Genomic DNA, 15,676 nt, shown 5'->3' on the forward strand with positions numbered 1-15,676 from the left:
CCCGAATGGTCTCTCACAATATGGACTAACTGCTTATGCTGTTAAACAATGTGTTCCTCCTTGTATTTAGCTGCGACACTCCAGGCCTGAGGAAGAGCTCTGCGTGGCCAGAAGTCGCTACAATAAAAGCTAGTCCCTCCCTGCTTGTCTCTCTAATATTCTTGGACCAATACAGCTACCCAGCCCTGCAAACAGGGACGATCCCAGTAAGACTGGAAGGAAAGGCTGTAGCGTGGTGGTCTGCCCACTTGCAATGGGCAGCCAAGAAGCGGCATGAGCAAACGTTCTGTTCCAGGGAAATGCGGCACTTGGGATGGACGAGCGGGATAGGCAAGAGAACCCACCTGAGGAACTTGTGTGTTAGAGACACGCTCAGTGTAATACGAAGAAACAGGGAAGCACAGGCTGAGACGTCCGGGCATGTACAGCACATTGCTGACAGCCAGCTGGGTAGGAGACTGCATCAGAAGGAAAGAGACAGGGAGACCCACAATGGAGCAGTGGGATGGCCTAAAGGAGGACAAGTTAGCATGTGGAGTGATTGTGACAGAATGTACCCCATGTCCACCCCCAGACACTATTGTAGTGATCTTTGTACAGGTATGCCTTGTGCAGTGTTATTTGAAAACTCATAATTTGCTGGTCATTATTGTCCTGATGAAATATATGTGGCAATGTTGTCTGTGAAATTCTAAGATTCCACTGTACAGTGTTAACACATGTTCCAAACTGAGCAGGTCTGGCTCAAATGAAGGAATGGGGCCTCTGTTTCATTTGCATATAAGCAAGCAGGAAGGGAAACAAAGGACACTCCAACAGGTGAGAAAAATGCAGCAGGGAACATCCTTCCCCCTAGACTTTTTGTCTTCCGGTGCCCAGCTGGAAATGTTTTTCTAAAGGGGGACAAGTTACACAAAGGAGGGGCAGACACCCCAAGGCACCCTTCTGGCTCCTTGCCAGCGACTCTCTGCACCTAAAGCAACAGAGGAACCTTCACTGGCTTCTGGGAGGAGGGGTCGGCCCGTGAGATCGCAGAGAGCGTGTGGTGAGACACATCACTTCGACCTCACAGGGTTAGTTAAGTTAAGCACCAGGAGCCTTTTCATTTTATTTTCCTGGAACCATCTTTGACTTTTACGCCTCAGGCGGTGCACACACTGTGACAGAGTTCCTCCTCTACCTTGGTGGGTCCTGCGCTTATTGGCAATTTTGCTCACCTCACTGATCTTCCCCACAGTCTCAGTCAACTCCTCCTGTGTCTGATCAGGAGTGGGGAGGTTTCGGGGGAACCCAGGCCCACCCTCTACTCCAGGTTCCAGCCCAGGGCCCTGTGGATCGCAGCTGTCTATAGTGCCTCCTGTAACAGCTGTGTGACAGCTACAACTCCCTGGGCTACTTCCCCATGGTCTCCTCCAAACACCTTCTTTGTCCTCGCCACAGGACTTTCCTGCTGGTGTCTGATAATGCTTGTACTCCTTAGTCCTCCAGCGGCATACCCTCTCAGTCTCAGCTCCTTGTGCCTCTTGCTTCCAGCTCCACACACGCACTTCCTCTCCTCTGGCTCCTCCCTGCCTGACTGGAGTCAGCTCCTTTTTAAACCCAGGTGCCCTGATTAGCCTGCCTTGATTGGCTGCAGGTGATCTAATCAGCCTGGCTGCCTTAATTGGTTCTAGCAGGTTCCTGATTACTCTAGCGCAGCCCCTGCTCTGGTCACTCAGGGAACAGAAAACTACTCACCCAGTGACCAATGTGTTTGCCCTCTACCAGACCCCTGCACCCCACTGGCCTGGCTCTGTCCCAGCACCTAACAGCTCGCTAGTGTTTTACCTAATCCCGTGTGCTTAAATCAGACTGTCTGGGAACCTCCGCTGGAGCTGCCAAGTTAAGTGCATATTATTTCTATTCAAGCAGCAATGGACTTTCCATAACCCTGCATTGGCCAGGAGAGGGCTGGGCAGTCCAGGACATGCGCTGCCAGGGGAAAGCTACAATGGGGGGCGTGCTGGGGTCTCCCCGCACTATAACCCAGGCTGGTAGGAGCCAAGGGATGACTGGCTGGCCGCAGCACACAGACATGGCTGGGAGTGACTTGCAGGTGGGGCTGTTTGTGAGGCTCCAGCAGCAAAGCAGTGCAAAGGGCCGCCCAGGTTAGAGGGAAGGGGTGACCCAGCTACTCACTGGCCTGGATTGTGTCTGGCATGTCACAGCGACGGAGGATCTGGCACTGAACAGAGCACTGTGGGGGGCAGGGCACGTAGAGCCGACCCCCTCAGATGGGATTAATGCAAGGAAAAGGAATCCAGATTTCAAATAGGGCAGCCCTGCCCAGCATCCAACCCCCGAGGGACGCCATGGACCCTGGCCGGGCACCGCCCGCCCCCACCCCCGAGGTACACCATGGACCCCAGCTGGGCACCGCGCTGCCCCCACCGCCAAGAGATGCCATGGACCCCCCCCCGGCCGGGCACCGCCTGCCCCCGAGGGACACCATGGACCCCAGCCGGGCATTGCCCTGCTCCCACCCCCGAGGGATGCCATGGACCCCCCCGGCCGGGCACCGCCTGCCCCCGAGGGACACCATGGACCCCAGCCGGGCATTGCCCTGCTCCCACCCCCGAGGGACACCATGGACCCCCCCCGGCCGGGCACCGCCCTCCCCCACCCCCGAGGGACGCCCCGGGCTCAGCCGGGTAACACCTGCCCCTGCAGCCCATGTGGCTCATGCTGGCACCGGATGCTGCCCTCTTGTTCACTGGGTTTTATTCTGAGATTCACGCAGCTGGGAGTCGTGCAATGGGTCCCGTTCCCCAGCCCAGGGCCCTTCCGCCCACCCCTCACGCCGGGGCCTCCGTCTCGCCAGGCTCCTGCGTCTCCAGCGCCTGCCGGGTGTCTGCCTGCCAGAGCTGCACCAGATCTGTGGGGGTCTTTCCTGCCTGTGGGGGGAGAGAGGGGGCCGAGGGTGAGACGAGCCAGTACCTGCTTCCCCATTGAGGTGAGCAGCCCAGCTGGGGCTGGGACATGTGGGAGGTGCCGAGACCTGCCACCCCTCCATGTACTGCAGGCTCCCCCTATGCAGCACATGGGCAGCTCTGGGGACAGAGGCTCAGCCCCCCTAAAGAAGGAGAATCCCCCACTGGTGACAGAAGCAAGGCTCTTATCTGTGCTGTGTGATCCCACCGCTGGGGGCTGCCCCCTGCCCGCCTCCTCCAGCCCAGGCAGCCGCAGGGGGAACCACTCACCAGGTTCTGGGCCATCATGTCCGCCCCGTACAGGATCAGCATCTTAATGATCTTGTAGCGGTTGAGCCGCACGGCGTCATGCAGCGCGCTGTCCCCCTCCTGCAAGGGACGGAGCGCATGGGCGTCACAGGGAACCCTGTTCGCACGGGGCCAGCATGGCCTGGGGTGTATGCGGGGGGATGTGACGCTGGATGGAACAGAGGTGACTATTTATAACAGTACCTGTACCCATATTACAACACTGCAATGAATCCTGCACAGATCTGCCACGTAAGGGGCGAGTGCATGAGGTATGGGAACAGGGGGCCGCAAACAGTGGAGTTTGTGGGAGGGAGACGCGATATAGTCGCTATGGTTAGGAAGGGCCACATCGCTAGTGCCAACGCTGTTCCTGTCTCCTCCGCCTGTGCCTGCATCCAGACAGAGATCCCTACCCAGGATGCCTCTACCCAGATCCTGGTGTGGATTTGCAGAGACTGTGGCCTGCATTTCCCACTCACAGGAAGCCAGGCTGGGGGGGGCACCCAGTGTGAGAGGTGCCTGCTGGTGGAATCTCTCAGGGAGCAGGTGGCAGAGCTACTGGAGGAGGTGGCTGGGCTGAGAAGCATCCGCGCCTAGAAGGAATTCCTAGAGAGTATTCACATGGAGCAGCCAAGGCTGCAGATGCTACCCAGCTCCAGAGGACTTCTGTCACACCCCTGGGGGAGGAGGATGTGGCTCTGTCACAGGGAGGACACTGGCTGCTGGTGACTTCCGGCAGCAGGCTGGGCTCCACCCCTACTTTCAACCCACCCACCATAGTGATGGAAAATGGATATGCTGCCCTGGCAACGAGTGATGAGGAATCACCCCCAAAAGATGGAGGAGGAGAAGCCATGTACCCCCAGGGCCGGGAGGATCGCAGCGACCACTCCCAGGAGGAAACGTAGGGTAGTGGTGGTTGGGGACTCTCTTCTGAGGGGGACAGAGGCACCCATCTGTCGCCCTGACATGGCATCCCGGGACTTATGCTGCCTGCCAGGGGCCCATATCTGAGTTGTTACGGAGCGATTGTCGAGGCTCATCTGGCCCTCTGACTACTACCCCATGCTACTCATCCATGTGGGCAGTAATGCTACTGCGAGGTATGACCCTCAGCAGATCAGAAGTGACTACAGGGCTCTGGGAGTAAGAGTGAATGAGTTCGATCCTTCCGATAAAGGGTAGGGGCCCAGGCAGAGATAGGTACATCCTGGAGATAAATGCCTGGCTGCAAAGATGGTGTCTCCAGGAGGGCTTTGGCTTCTTTGATCACAGGATGCTGTTCCAGGAAGAAGGATTGTTAAGCAGAGATAGGTGGACCCAATCAAAGAAGGGGAAGAGCATATTTGGATACAGCCAGGCTAACCTTGTGAGGAGGGCTTTAAACTAGGTTTGATGGGAGCAGGTGACCAAAGCCCATGGGTGAGTAAAAGACATGGAGACCTGGGAGAAGGGTCAGAATCTGGGGGGAGCATGGGCTGTTATAGCAGAAATAAGGTTGAAACAAGACAGAACTGGGTGGGGGGAAACCAAATCAGTTTGTTAGATGTCTAAATACTAATGTGAGAAGTATGGAGAATAAACAGGAAGAACTCGAAATGCTAGTAAATAAACAACTATGACATAGTTGGCATCACAGAGACCTGGTGGGATAATACACATGGCTGGGATATTGGGATAGAAGGGTACAGCTTGCTCAGGAAGGACAGGCAGGGAAAAAAGGGAGGATGTGTTGCGTTAGATATTAAAAATGTGCACATTTGGACTGAGGTTGAGATTGAAGTAGGAGGGGTCATGGTAGGGGTCTACTACAGAACACCTAACCAGGAAGAAAAGGTGGAGGCGGCTTTTTTTAAACAACTAACAAAATCATCCAAAGCACAAGACTTGGTGGCGATGGGGGATGTTAACTCCCCAGACATCTGTTGGGACAACAACACAGCAGGGCACAGATTCTCCAATAAGTTCTTGGAATGTATTGGAGACAATTTTTTATTTCAGAAGGTGGAGAAAGCTACTGGGGGGAGGCTGTTCTAGGTCTGATTTTGACAAATAGGAAGGAACTGGTTGAGAATTTGAAAGTGAAAGGCAGGCTGGGTGAAAGTGACCATGAAATGGTGGAGTTCATGATTCTAAGGAATGGTAGGAGGGAGAACAGCACAATAAAGGCAATGGATTTCAAGGCGGCAGATGTTAGCAAACTCAGGGAGTTGATAGGTCAGATCCCATGGGAAGCAAGTCTAAGGGGAAAAACATTGATGACAGGTGGCAGTTTTTCGGGGACATTATTAAGGGCACAAGAGCAAACTATCCCACTGCATAGGAAGTATGAAGTCTGGCAAGAGACCAGCGTGGCTTAACCAAGAGATCTTCAGTGATCTAAAAATAAAAAAAGAGCCCTACAAAAAGTGGGAACTCGGTCAGATGACAAAGGATGACTATAAACAAATAACACAAGTACGTAGGGAGAAAATTGGAAAGGCCAAGGCACAAAACGAGATTAAACTAGCAAGAGACATAAAAGGAAACAAGAAAACATCTTATGAATACATTAGAAGCAAGAGGAGACCAAGGACAGACTGTTAACTCAACGAGGGGGGAAAAAACAATAACAGAAAAAGTGAAAATGGCAGAGGTGCTTGATGACATCTTTGTTTCGGTTTTCACCAAGAAGATTGGTGGCGATTGGACGTCTAACATAGTGAATACCAGTGAAAATGAGGTAGGATCAGAGCCTAAAATAGGGAAAGAACAAGTCAAAAATTACTTAGAGAAGTTAGAAGTCTATAAATCACCAGGGCCTGATGAAATGCATCCTAGAATACTCAAGGAGCTGGCTGAGGAGAATCTGAGCCATTAGCGATTATCTTTGAAAAGTCATGGAAGACGGGAAAATCTAGTGCCCATCTACAAAAAGGGAAATAAGGACAACGCGGGGAATTACCGACCCGTCAGCTTAACTTCTGTACTCGGAATCATAATGGAGCAAACAATTAAGCAATCAATTTGGAAACACCTAGAAGATAATAAGGTGATAAATAAGAGTCAGCATGGATTTGTCAAGTACAAATCGTGTCAAGCCAACCTGATAGCTTTCTTTGCCAGGGTAACAAGCCTTGTGGATGGGGGGGAAGTGGTAGATGTGGTATATCTTGACTTTAATAAGGCTTTTGATACTGTCTTGCATGACCTTCTCATAAACACACTAGGGAAATGCAACCTAGATGGAGCTACTATAAGGTGGGTGCAAAACTGGTTGGAAAATCGTTCCCAGACAGTAGTTATCAGTGGTTCACAGTCACGCTGTGTCATAAACAGATAGTTAAGGGTTAATGTCTCTTTTACCTGTAAAGGGTTAAGAAGCTCAGTAAACCTGGCTGACACCTGACCAGAGGACCAATAGGGGGACAAGATACTTTCAAATCTTGGTGCAGGGAAGTCTTTTGTTTGTGCTGTTTTTGTTGTTGTTCGCTCTCAGGACTGAGAGGGATGGGACATCAATCCAGGCTCTCCAAATCTTTCTGAATCAGTCTCTCATGTTTCAAACTTGTAAGTAAGTAGCCAGGCAAGGCGTGTTAGTCTTATGTTTGTCTTCTCAACTTGTAAAATCCTTCCAGCAAAAAGAAACATTTACCTCTGTTTCCTGTAACTTTGAACCTAAGGCTTGGGGGGCAGAGGGGACCCTCTGGTCTATAGGAATCTGATGACCCTGTAAAGCATTTTCTGTCCTGATTTTACAGAGATAATTTTTACCTTTTCTTTCTTTAATTAAAAGCTTTCTTTTTAAGAACCCGATTGATTTTTCCTTGTTTTAAGATCCAAGGGGTTTGGATCTGTGTTCACCAGGGAATTGGTGAAGTCCCTCAAGGCAACCCAGGAGGGGAAAGTTCTGGGGGGACACAAAAAGTGCCCCAGACACTGAAATTCTGGGTGGTGGCAGTGTTACCAGATCTAAGCTAGTAATTAGGCTTAGAAGTGTCCATGCAGGTCCCCACTTTTGTACCCTAAAGTTCAAAGTGGGGGAAAAAATCTTGACACGCTGAAAAAGGGCATAACGAGTGGGGTCCTGCAGGGATCAGTTCTGGGTCCGGTTCTGTTCAATATCTTCATCAATGATTTAGATAATGGCATAGAGAGTGCACTTATAAAGTTTGCAGACGTTACTAAGCTGGGAGGGGCTGCAATTGCTTTGTAGGATAAGATCAAAATTCAAAATGATCTGGAGAAACTAGAGAAATGGTTTCAAGTAAATAGTGTGAAATTAAATAAGGACAAATGCAAAGTACCCCACTTAGGAAGGAACAATCAGTTGCACATATAAAATGGGCAATGACTGCCTAGGAAGGAGTCCTGCGGAAAGGGGTCTGGGGGTCATAGTGGATCACAAGTTAAATATGAGTCAACAGGGTAAGGCTGTTGCAAAAAAAGTGAACATCCTTCTGGGTTGTATTAGTAGGAGTGTTGTGAGCAAGACAGGAGAAGTAATTTTTCCGCTCTACCCCGTGCTGATTAGGCCTCAACTGGAGTATTGTGTCCAGTTCTGGGCATCACATTTCAGGAAGGATGTGGACGAATTTGAGAAAATCCAGAGACGAGCAACACAAATGATGAAAGGTCTAGAGAACATGAGCTCTGAGGGAAGATTGAAAGGATTGGGTTTGTTTAGTCTGGAGAAGAGAAGAGTGAGAGGGGCCATGATAACAGTTTGTTGCAGGATACTACACATCACACAACAAAAACGCTAACCCAGGGATCAAACCTGGCAACAAACCCCGGTGCCAACTCTGCCCACATATCTATTCAAGGACACCATCGTAGGACCTAACCACATCAGCCACGCCATCAGGGGCTCGTTCACCTGCACATCTACCCATGTGATGTGCGCCATTGTGTGCCAGCAATGCCCCTCTGCCATGTACATTGACCAAACTTCCGGTGTCTACGCAAAAGAATAAATGGACACAAATCTGACATCAGGAATTGTAACATTCCAAAACCTGTAGGAGAGCACTTCAATCTCCCTGGACGCTCGATAAGAGTTAAAAAGTGGCCATTCTTCAACAAAAAACTTCAAAAACAGACTCCAACGAGAAACTGCAGAACTGGAATTAATTTGCAAACTGGACACCATCAAATTAGGCCTGAATAAAGATTGGGAGTGGCTGGGTCTCTAGGGTACCACAAGGACTCCTTGTTGTTTTTGCTGATACAGACTAACACGGCTACCACTCTGAAACCAGTGTTGCTCTGGGAACGTGGCTGGCCCTTCTGGGTTCAGAAGGACATTTGTATCAATGAGCAGAGTTTCTAATTTCAGAGTGGCAGCCGTGTTAGTCTGTATCAGCAAACAGAATGAGGAGTTTCAAAGTCATTTCTCACTTTCCTGAGCCAGTTTGCTGATTGGGAGCCAGAGAACTGGAATGCAATACAGGGCCCTGGGTGATTTCCTTTTTCAGCTTCTTGATAACCAGCCGGGGGATCCGGAGCACAGTTTGGGACTGGTGGGTGAATCTAACCACCAGTTTGGGGGGGGGGGGGATCTGCTCTCCTCCTGCAGCCTGCCCTGACCGTGGCATTGTCAGTGTGGGCTGCTCTGGATGCTCTGGGTCACAGGGGGTGGGGGGATGCACACCAGCTGCTGGCACTGGGGGTGCCAGACACCCATGGGTGCCAGACACCCATGGGTGCAAACACTGCTCCTGGGGGCTCTTACCCTGTCCCGGGAGTTGACATCCACCCCTGTGTTGATCAGGTGCTCCACAATGTCAGTCTGCCCAGTTCGGGTCGCCACATGCAGGGGGGTGCTCAGGAGCTGAGTACGGCAAGAGGGGATTAGCTCCCCATTGGTTTACAATAATTAATCCAGCCAGCCAAATGCTGTAGCCTCATTGCTACCCCCATCTCCACCCTATCCCCCACCTCACCCCCACCCCTACTCACCTGCCACAACTCTGCCCCCACTCCACATCCACCCACCTCAGCCCTGCCCCCCTACTTCCCCACTCATCCACCCACCTCAGTCCTGCCCCCCATACGTCCCCCTCCACCAGTACCCTCCTGCCTCTGCTCTATGCCAGCCGTAGCTCTCCCCTGCCCCTCACTGCCAGTGCTGCCATGGCCCCCCAGCCCCCACCTTATCTTTCAGGTTGAGGTCAGCGCCTCGGTCTTGCAGCAGCTTCACGGCATCCAGGTGTCCCCCCCGGCAGGCCCAGTGCACGGCCGTGCAGTCCAGCTGCACCAGCAAGAGACCCCAGTCAGGACGGCAGCAGCAACACCCGCACCCTCCGCTCCCCACCTTGCACCCCTCACTGCCCACCCTCCAGTCCCTCTATCTGATGAGGATATGGGGCTGGGGGAGGCTGGATGCTCTGCCCCCTCCAGCAGCTGGGGGAGGCCCTGCAGTGGGGCAGGATGTGCATGGGCAGCGGCAGCAGCCTGGGGTCGGCCTTGCACGCTGGTTTGGGGTCTGAGTTGAGGTGTGAACAGCCAGGTTGGTGTCCCCACGTCTCCCATGGTGCCCTGCACCAGCTGTGCAGAGGAAGGGGGGTGAGCCGTGCGGTAGCAGCGTGGCGCAGCCTACCCCCCAGGAAGGGGTCTCCTGGCTGCAATGGCTGGGCCTGTCTGGCCGCCCCACATCCTCCACCCCACTGCGGCTCCTCCCTGGATGGATTGGCCGGAGGTGTGCAGACTCGGTACCAGTCCCAGTGCTGCCCAAGCTGGGCACATCACTGCTTCGTGGGCAGGGAGAGCGCCCGTCTCACCCGGTCTCGGAAATCCACGGCAGCGCCATGGTCCAGCAGCGTCTTCAGGATCTCCATGTGCCCTTCCAGCGAGGCACGGTGCAGGGCCGTCCGGTGGAACTGGGGCAGGAGGCGGCAACGATGCAGATATCAAAAGGATTTCCAGCCAGTGCTGCTGCACCGCCCCAGGCAGCCACAGCTGCCAGCCCTCCCAAGGGCGAGCCACGGGTCTGGCCCCAGGCACCCGGCCTGCTCGGTGTTTGGGACAGCCCAGCAGAGCCCTCTGCCCTGTTCCTGGGCGTCTCCAAGATCGGCTGGGCCAGGCACTGTCTCCAGGGAGGGTGGCTCTCTCCGGGAGATGCCTGGGAAGAGGGGGTGCCCCAGCCCAGCCATCCAATGTCCATCTGGGGAAGGCTCGATCCCCTGGTATCTCGGTGCCAACAGACCTCGATTAACCCACATGCCCTCAGTGCACCGACACACGGCCCCCATTTCAAAGGTCCCCCGGATTTGGGCAAGTGGTGTCGCAACCTGGCACGCTGGATCACAGCACCACTCAGGTATGGCCTCGACAGTCCTTCTTCAAGGGGGGACTGGGCCAGATTGGGGCCCCCCAGTTTCATAGTCCTCAGGGCCCCATCGTTCTGACTCCAGCCATGGGTGCTGTCGGGGGGCTGGGCACGCCAGACTCTGGGCCAAGAGCTGCCGGGGTGGAGGGGCCTGGGCTGAGTGTTGCCTGCTTGCTGGAGCCTGGCTGCGCAGGTTCACCGGGGGGGCCGAGGGAAGGGGGGTGTTACCTCATCACAGGTGTCAGGGGAGCCCCCGTCCCCCAGGAACTTCTCAATAACACGGATCTTGCCCTGCACAGCTGCCCTCAGGAACGCCTCCTCCTCCACAGGGCCCACCTGCGGGGTGGATGGAACAGCAGCTCAGGGGTCCTGTGTGCCCCATGTGGGGGCTCCACAAACCTAGCCCAGAGCCCCGCCCCACAGCAAGGATGCCAGCTCCATGGCCCTTGCCCCAGAGGTGCTCTGACTGGCAGGGGGCTGCTCTCTGGGGTGGCCACCATCTTAGTCAACAACAGGGATCCGCTGGCCCCCAAGCCAGGCTGGCACAGACCCACATCCTCCCGGGTCCCCACTTACGATCTCCTCAGGCTCCGGCTCGGGCTCGGGCTCCGGCGCCGCCTTCTCCTCCCTGCGTTTCCGGCGCGTCTTGCGCAGCTCGAAGAGGTACTGGATGCCGCCCACGTGGATGATCTCCCGGCGCAGGTCCAGCGAGCTTTTCCTCTCCCGCCCCTGGCCCTGCGGAGACGGGCACAGCTGTGCTGCAGCCTCTGGGGAGAGCCCTGCCAGGGCACCGGACTCCTGGGTCCCTCCCCGGCAGTGCCCCCAACCGGTCCCCCCTGCCTGGCCCCAGTCCTGACCCCCAGCCCTCCACACAGACCCCCTGGTCCTGACCCCCAACTGCCTGGCCCCTGGTCCTGACCCCAGCCCACCCCCACACACTCCCTGGCTCCCATCTGTCTGGCCCTTCCCTGGCCTCTTACCAATCACCCAACCCCTGGCCCCTCATCAACCCCTCAGCCCTGACCCCTCCCAGAATGCCTGCTCCAGCCCCCAACCAGACGATACTCCCCCATCACAGACTGCCCAGCCCCACCAGTCGACCCCCCTTCCCCCATCACAGACTAATAATTGGAGATATGCCAATCTCCTAGAACTGGAAGGGACCTCGAAAGGTCATCGAGTCCAGCCCCTGCCTTCACTAGCAGGACCAATTTTTACCCCAGATCCCTAAATGGCCCCCTCAAGGATTGAACTCACAACCCTGGGTTTAGCAGGCCAATGCTCAAACCACTGAGACTGCCCAGCCCCCCCCACCCGATCCCCCTGCCCCCATCACAGACTGCCCAGCCCCCACCAGCCGATCCCCTGCCCCCATCACAGACTGCCCCAGCCCCCACCAGCCGATACCCCTCCCCCCATCACAGACTGCCCAGCCCCACCAGCCGATACCCCCCCCCCCATCTCAGACTGCCCGACCCCCACCCGCTGACCCCCCCATCAGACTGCCCAGTCCCCACCAGCCGACCCCCCCATCAGACTGCCCAGCCCCCACCAGCTGACCCCCCATCAGACTGCCCAGCCCCACCAGCCGACCCCCTCCATCGCAGATTGCCCGACCTCAGCCCCAGCAGAGGGAAGCCGCGTGGGGCAGCGCTGCCACCTGTGTTTAACAGCTGGCCTGGGCCAGGTGTCTGGCAGGCTGGGGAGGGGGCAGTGAGCCAGGGGCTTGGTGCTGCCCTGTGCCCCACACACCAGGGGGCAGGGAATGGATTTGGGGTGCAGAGACTAGCCCCAGCTAGCCAGGCCTGGGGGGCATCACCACAGAATGGCCCCTGCCCCTCTGTCAGACTGACATGCTGCTGGCTAGTCCTGCCTCAGGTTCCTCCTCTGCCCACATCGGCCCTGCTCCACCTGGCCTGGACCCAGCCTGCAGCTCCGGACGCAGATGCCCAGGGGAGGTGATGAGCCCAGACGTGGGGCCAATTCCCTGCTGACCCCCAGTGCCAGCGCAGCACAGCGGGTGTGGTGGGGGCTGCAGCCTGTGTAACCCCTCAGTGCCCAGCCTTGCTTCTTCCTGGCACAGTCTGATGAGCGGGGCTGGGCCAGGGAAGGGTTAATGATGCAAGCCAGACAGGGCATGGGGGGCTGCCAGGCTCGCTGTGCTGGGGGGGGGGGGCTGCCGGGCTCACTGTGCCAGTGTGTGTGTGTGTGTGGGGCTGCTGGGCTCGCTGTGCTGGGGGGGCGGGGGGCTGCTGGGCTCGCTGTGCCAGTGGGTGTGGGTGTGGGTGTGGGGGGGCTGCTAGGCTCGCTGTGCCAGTGTGTGTGTGGGGGGGGGGGGCTGCCAGGCTCGCTGTGCCAGTGTGTGTGTGGGGGGGGCTGCTGGGCTCGCTGCGCCGGGGGGGTCTGGCTGTGATGCCCCCAGCAGGCCAGGCCAGTCCCGCGTACCTTGAGCCCCTCGATGCCCCAGTGAACGGGGCCGCGGCGCTTCTCGTCCTCCAGCTCTGGCGTGTCCATTCTCGCCACCGCTGGCGGCATCTTGGGGGCCTGGCTCTTGAGCCGCTGTGAAGCCAAGCAGAGAAGCCAGCAGGGTGAGGGCCAGGCCCCGGCCTGCCCCGCACCCCCTGCCCCCTCAGGAGTCCGTCCCCTGCCTCCCTTGGCATTCGGCCCAGGCCCCCTCCTGCCACAGCCCCAGTACCCACATGGGCACTGCAGATGCAAGGGGTTTAGCCCGAGTTGCCAAGCACAACAGCTTAATCTCTGGGTGCTTCCAGCCCTGGCCCCCAAAACAGACCAGGAGGTGGTGCTGGCGTCCCCATGGGCCCTGACGGACATGCCCCATTGATCTGGGTCTGCTCACTGCCTGGGGCCAGCCCCAAAGGCTCATCTCCCCGAGGGCTCCTCCCGGGATCCCCCAGGCCTGGGGCCCACCCGAGCAGGGACGACCCCATACCTGCACTTGCCATGGGGCTGACTCCCCACGCGCTGCAGCCCACACCCCATGCTGGTGCCCTGTGCCCCACACCCGCCCCTTTCAAGAGTGTCCAATCGCCCTACCTAGGGCAGGCCCTTACGACCTCCCTGCCCAGCGCTTGGCACACTCCCTGACACGGGCTGCCCGCCGAGCAGTGGCCCAGGCATGGGGCCAGCGCAGACTGAGGCATGTGTTTCCCCAGGTCGGTGAGTCTGGGGGGTTACCGAACCGAGGCGCCCTGAGCCCATGGTGATGGGCACAGGTTCAGGTGTAGGAGATCAATGGTAATGCAGCCCTGCGGAGAGCTCCCAGGCCTGGCCCCTGGAGCCCAGCCCCACTCCAGGCACCCCCGTCATCCCCAGCCCTGCCCTGCTCCGGGAGCTCCCCGTCACCCCCAGCCCCGCCCCAGGAGCCCCCTGCCACCCCCAGCCCCACCCCGCTCCGGGAGCTCCCGTCAACCCCCATCCCCGCCCCAGGACCCCCCCTGCCACCTTCAGCCCCGCCCCACTCCAGGAGCTCCCCGTCACCCCCAGCCCCACTCCAGGCACCCCCCCGTCACCCTCCCAGCCCACCCCGCTCCGGGAGCTCCTATCAACCCCCATCCCCGCCCCAGGAGCTCCCGTCACCCCCATCCCCGCCCTGCTCCAGGCACCCCTATCACCCCCCCATCCCCGCCCCGCTCCAGGAGCTCCCCATCATTCCCCAGCCCAGCCCCGCTCCAGGCACCCCCGTCAACCCCCATCCCCGCCCCAGGAGCTCTCATCACCCCATCCCCGCCCCAGGCACCCCTATCACCCCCCCATCTCCACCCGCTCCAGGAGCTCCCCATCATTCCCCAGCCTAGCCCGCTCCAGGCACCCCCGTCACCCCCCCAGCCCCGCCCTGCTCTGGGAGCTCCCTGTCACCCCAAGCCCCGCCTCACTCCAGGCACCCCCCATCACCCCCCATCCCCGCCCCAGGAGCTCCCTGTCACCCCCCCATCCCCGCCCTGCTCCAGGCACCCCCCCAGCCCCGCCTCGCTCTGGGAGCTCTCCGTCACCCCCAGCCCTGCCCTGCTCCAGTCACCCCCCCATCCCCTCCCTGCTCCAGGAGCTCCCCGTCACCCCCCCATCCCCGCCCCGCTCCAGGAGCTCCTGGCCCCCTTTGCCCTCCAGCTCGCTCACCCAGGGTCTCACCTCCTGCTCCTCCAGCTTCTGGTCAATCAGCTCCGTAGCCCACTTCACGCCCTGCTCCATGGGTGCCTCCTCCATGCCCCCCTCACGCCCTGGGTGTGCGCCCAGCGGCTCCTCTCCCGGGCAGGGCTGCTGGCTGTGCCACGGAGCCGCCTGGGCCCCGTCCGAGCTCATGCTGCTGTGGGGGGCTCCACCAGCGCCGGCGCTTTATGCAGGGCTGCTCCTCCGCCCCAGGGCCCACGGGAACCGAGATGCCCAGCCCACGTGACCCGGGAGCCTTTGTCATGAGCTCACCCGGCTGCATTCTCAGTCTCGCTGCCATGGGGTCACCTTCACCCAGTGCCTGGCATGGCTTAACGAGCCTAGGGCCTGGCCCTGGTGCCGAGCGCCCCCCCCCCCCCGCTTGGGCACGCAGAGGGGCTGGGGGCTGCCCTGCTCCGGGCAGCCTGGGGCACACTGGGGGCTCTGTGGGGTGAGGGCCTTGGCACCTCCCCCCATCTGGGAAGAGCACGGCCCTTGCTGGCCAGGCTGCCCTAGCAACCTGTGCCGGGAACGCCCAGCAGTCTGGGCAGGGGGGGCCTTGTTCTGTTCCCACATCTGAACCTCACGTCACTCCCCCCAGCCAGAGCCCCCCAAACCTGGGGTTATTCTGTGTGACAGGGGCCAGCTCCATGGTGCCCTGGTGCCCCACGTGAGAACGGGGCAGCGTCTCTGATCCCCTTGGCCGGCCTGGGTGGCAGGTGATGCTTTTGGCTGGTTTGAGGGATGATCTCAGGAGCTGCTGGCTCTGCACAGCTCAGAGCCCAGCCCCGGGATGTGCTGCTCGGACGGTGCCCCCCGCCAGCCAGGAATGGTGGGAATAGTTTGTGCTGAGCCAGGCCGCGGGGGGCACGGGAGCTATTCCTGGCTCTGAGCACCACGCTCAGCCCTCGCTGCAGCACTTCCTTCATTGGTCAGCCAGCGG

The 15,676-nt window shown here is 58.3% G+C and overlaps 1 protein-coding gene across 2 annotated transcripts; it reads right to left on the reverse strand.

Moving 5' to 3' along the window:
* Positions 1-2,743: 2,743 nt before the first annotated feature.
* ANKRD2 (ankyrin repeat domain 2) lies at positions 2,744-14,864 on the reverse strand. 2 transcript variants are annotated; one of them, XM_030570553.1, is made up of 9 exons: positions 14,716-14,864; positions 13,015-13,128; positions 11,146-11,304; positions 10,798-10,905; positions 10,022-10,120; positions 9,394-9,492; positions 8,974-9,072; positions 3,240-3,338; positions 2,744-2,933 (listed from the first exon to the last, which is right to left on the reverse strand). In XM_030570553.1, exons 1-9 carry the CDS (start codon positions 14,788-14,790, stop codon positions 2,835-2,837), a joined length of 951 nt encoding a protein of 316 aa, XP_030426413.1. In that variant the 5' UTR covers positions 14,791-14,864; the 3' UTR covers positions 2,744-2,834. The 2 variants fall into 2 exon arrangements, with proteins under 2 accessions (XP_030426413.1, XP_030426412.1); XM_030570552.1 differs by having other exon boundaries at positions 14,704-14,864.
* Positions 14,865-15,676: the final 812 nt, after the last annotated feature.

This window comes from Gopherus evgoodei, chromosome 7 (assembly GCF_007399415.2).
Source record: "Gopherus evgoodei ecotype Sinaloan lineage chromosome 7, rGopEvg1_v1.p, whole genome shotgun sequence".
NCBI lineage: Eukaryota > Metazoa > Chordata > Testudines > Testudinidae > Gopherus > Gopherus evgoodei.

Excerpts from the sequence above, each read along its gene's own strand:
- ANKRD2 (XM_030570552.1), bottom strand. The coding sequence starts at position 14,790 with ATGGAGGAGGCACCCATGGAGCAGGGCGTGAAGTGGGCTACGGAGCTG. Across the intron at positions 10,906-11,145 it reads AGCCGGAGCCTGAGGAGATC|GTGGGCCCTGTGGAGGAGGA; the intron begins GTAAGTGGGGAC and ends TCCACCCCGCAG. Across the intron at positions 10,121-10,797 it reads CCCCTGACACCTGTGATGAG|TTCCACCGGACGGCCCTGCA; the intron begins GTAACACCCCCC and ends CTCCTGCCCCAG.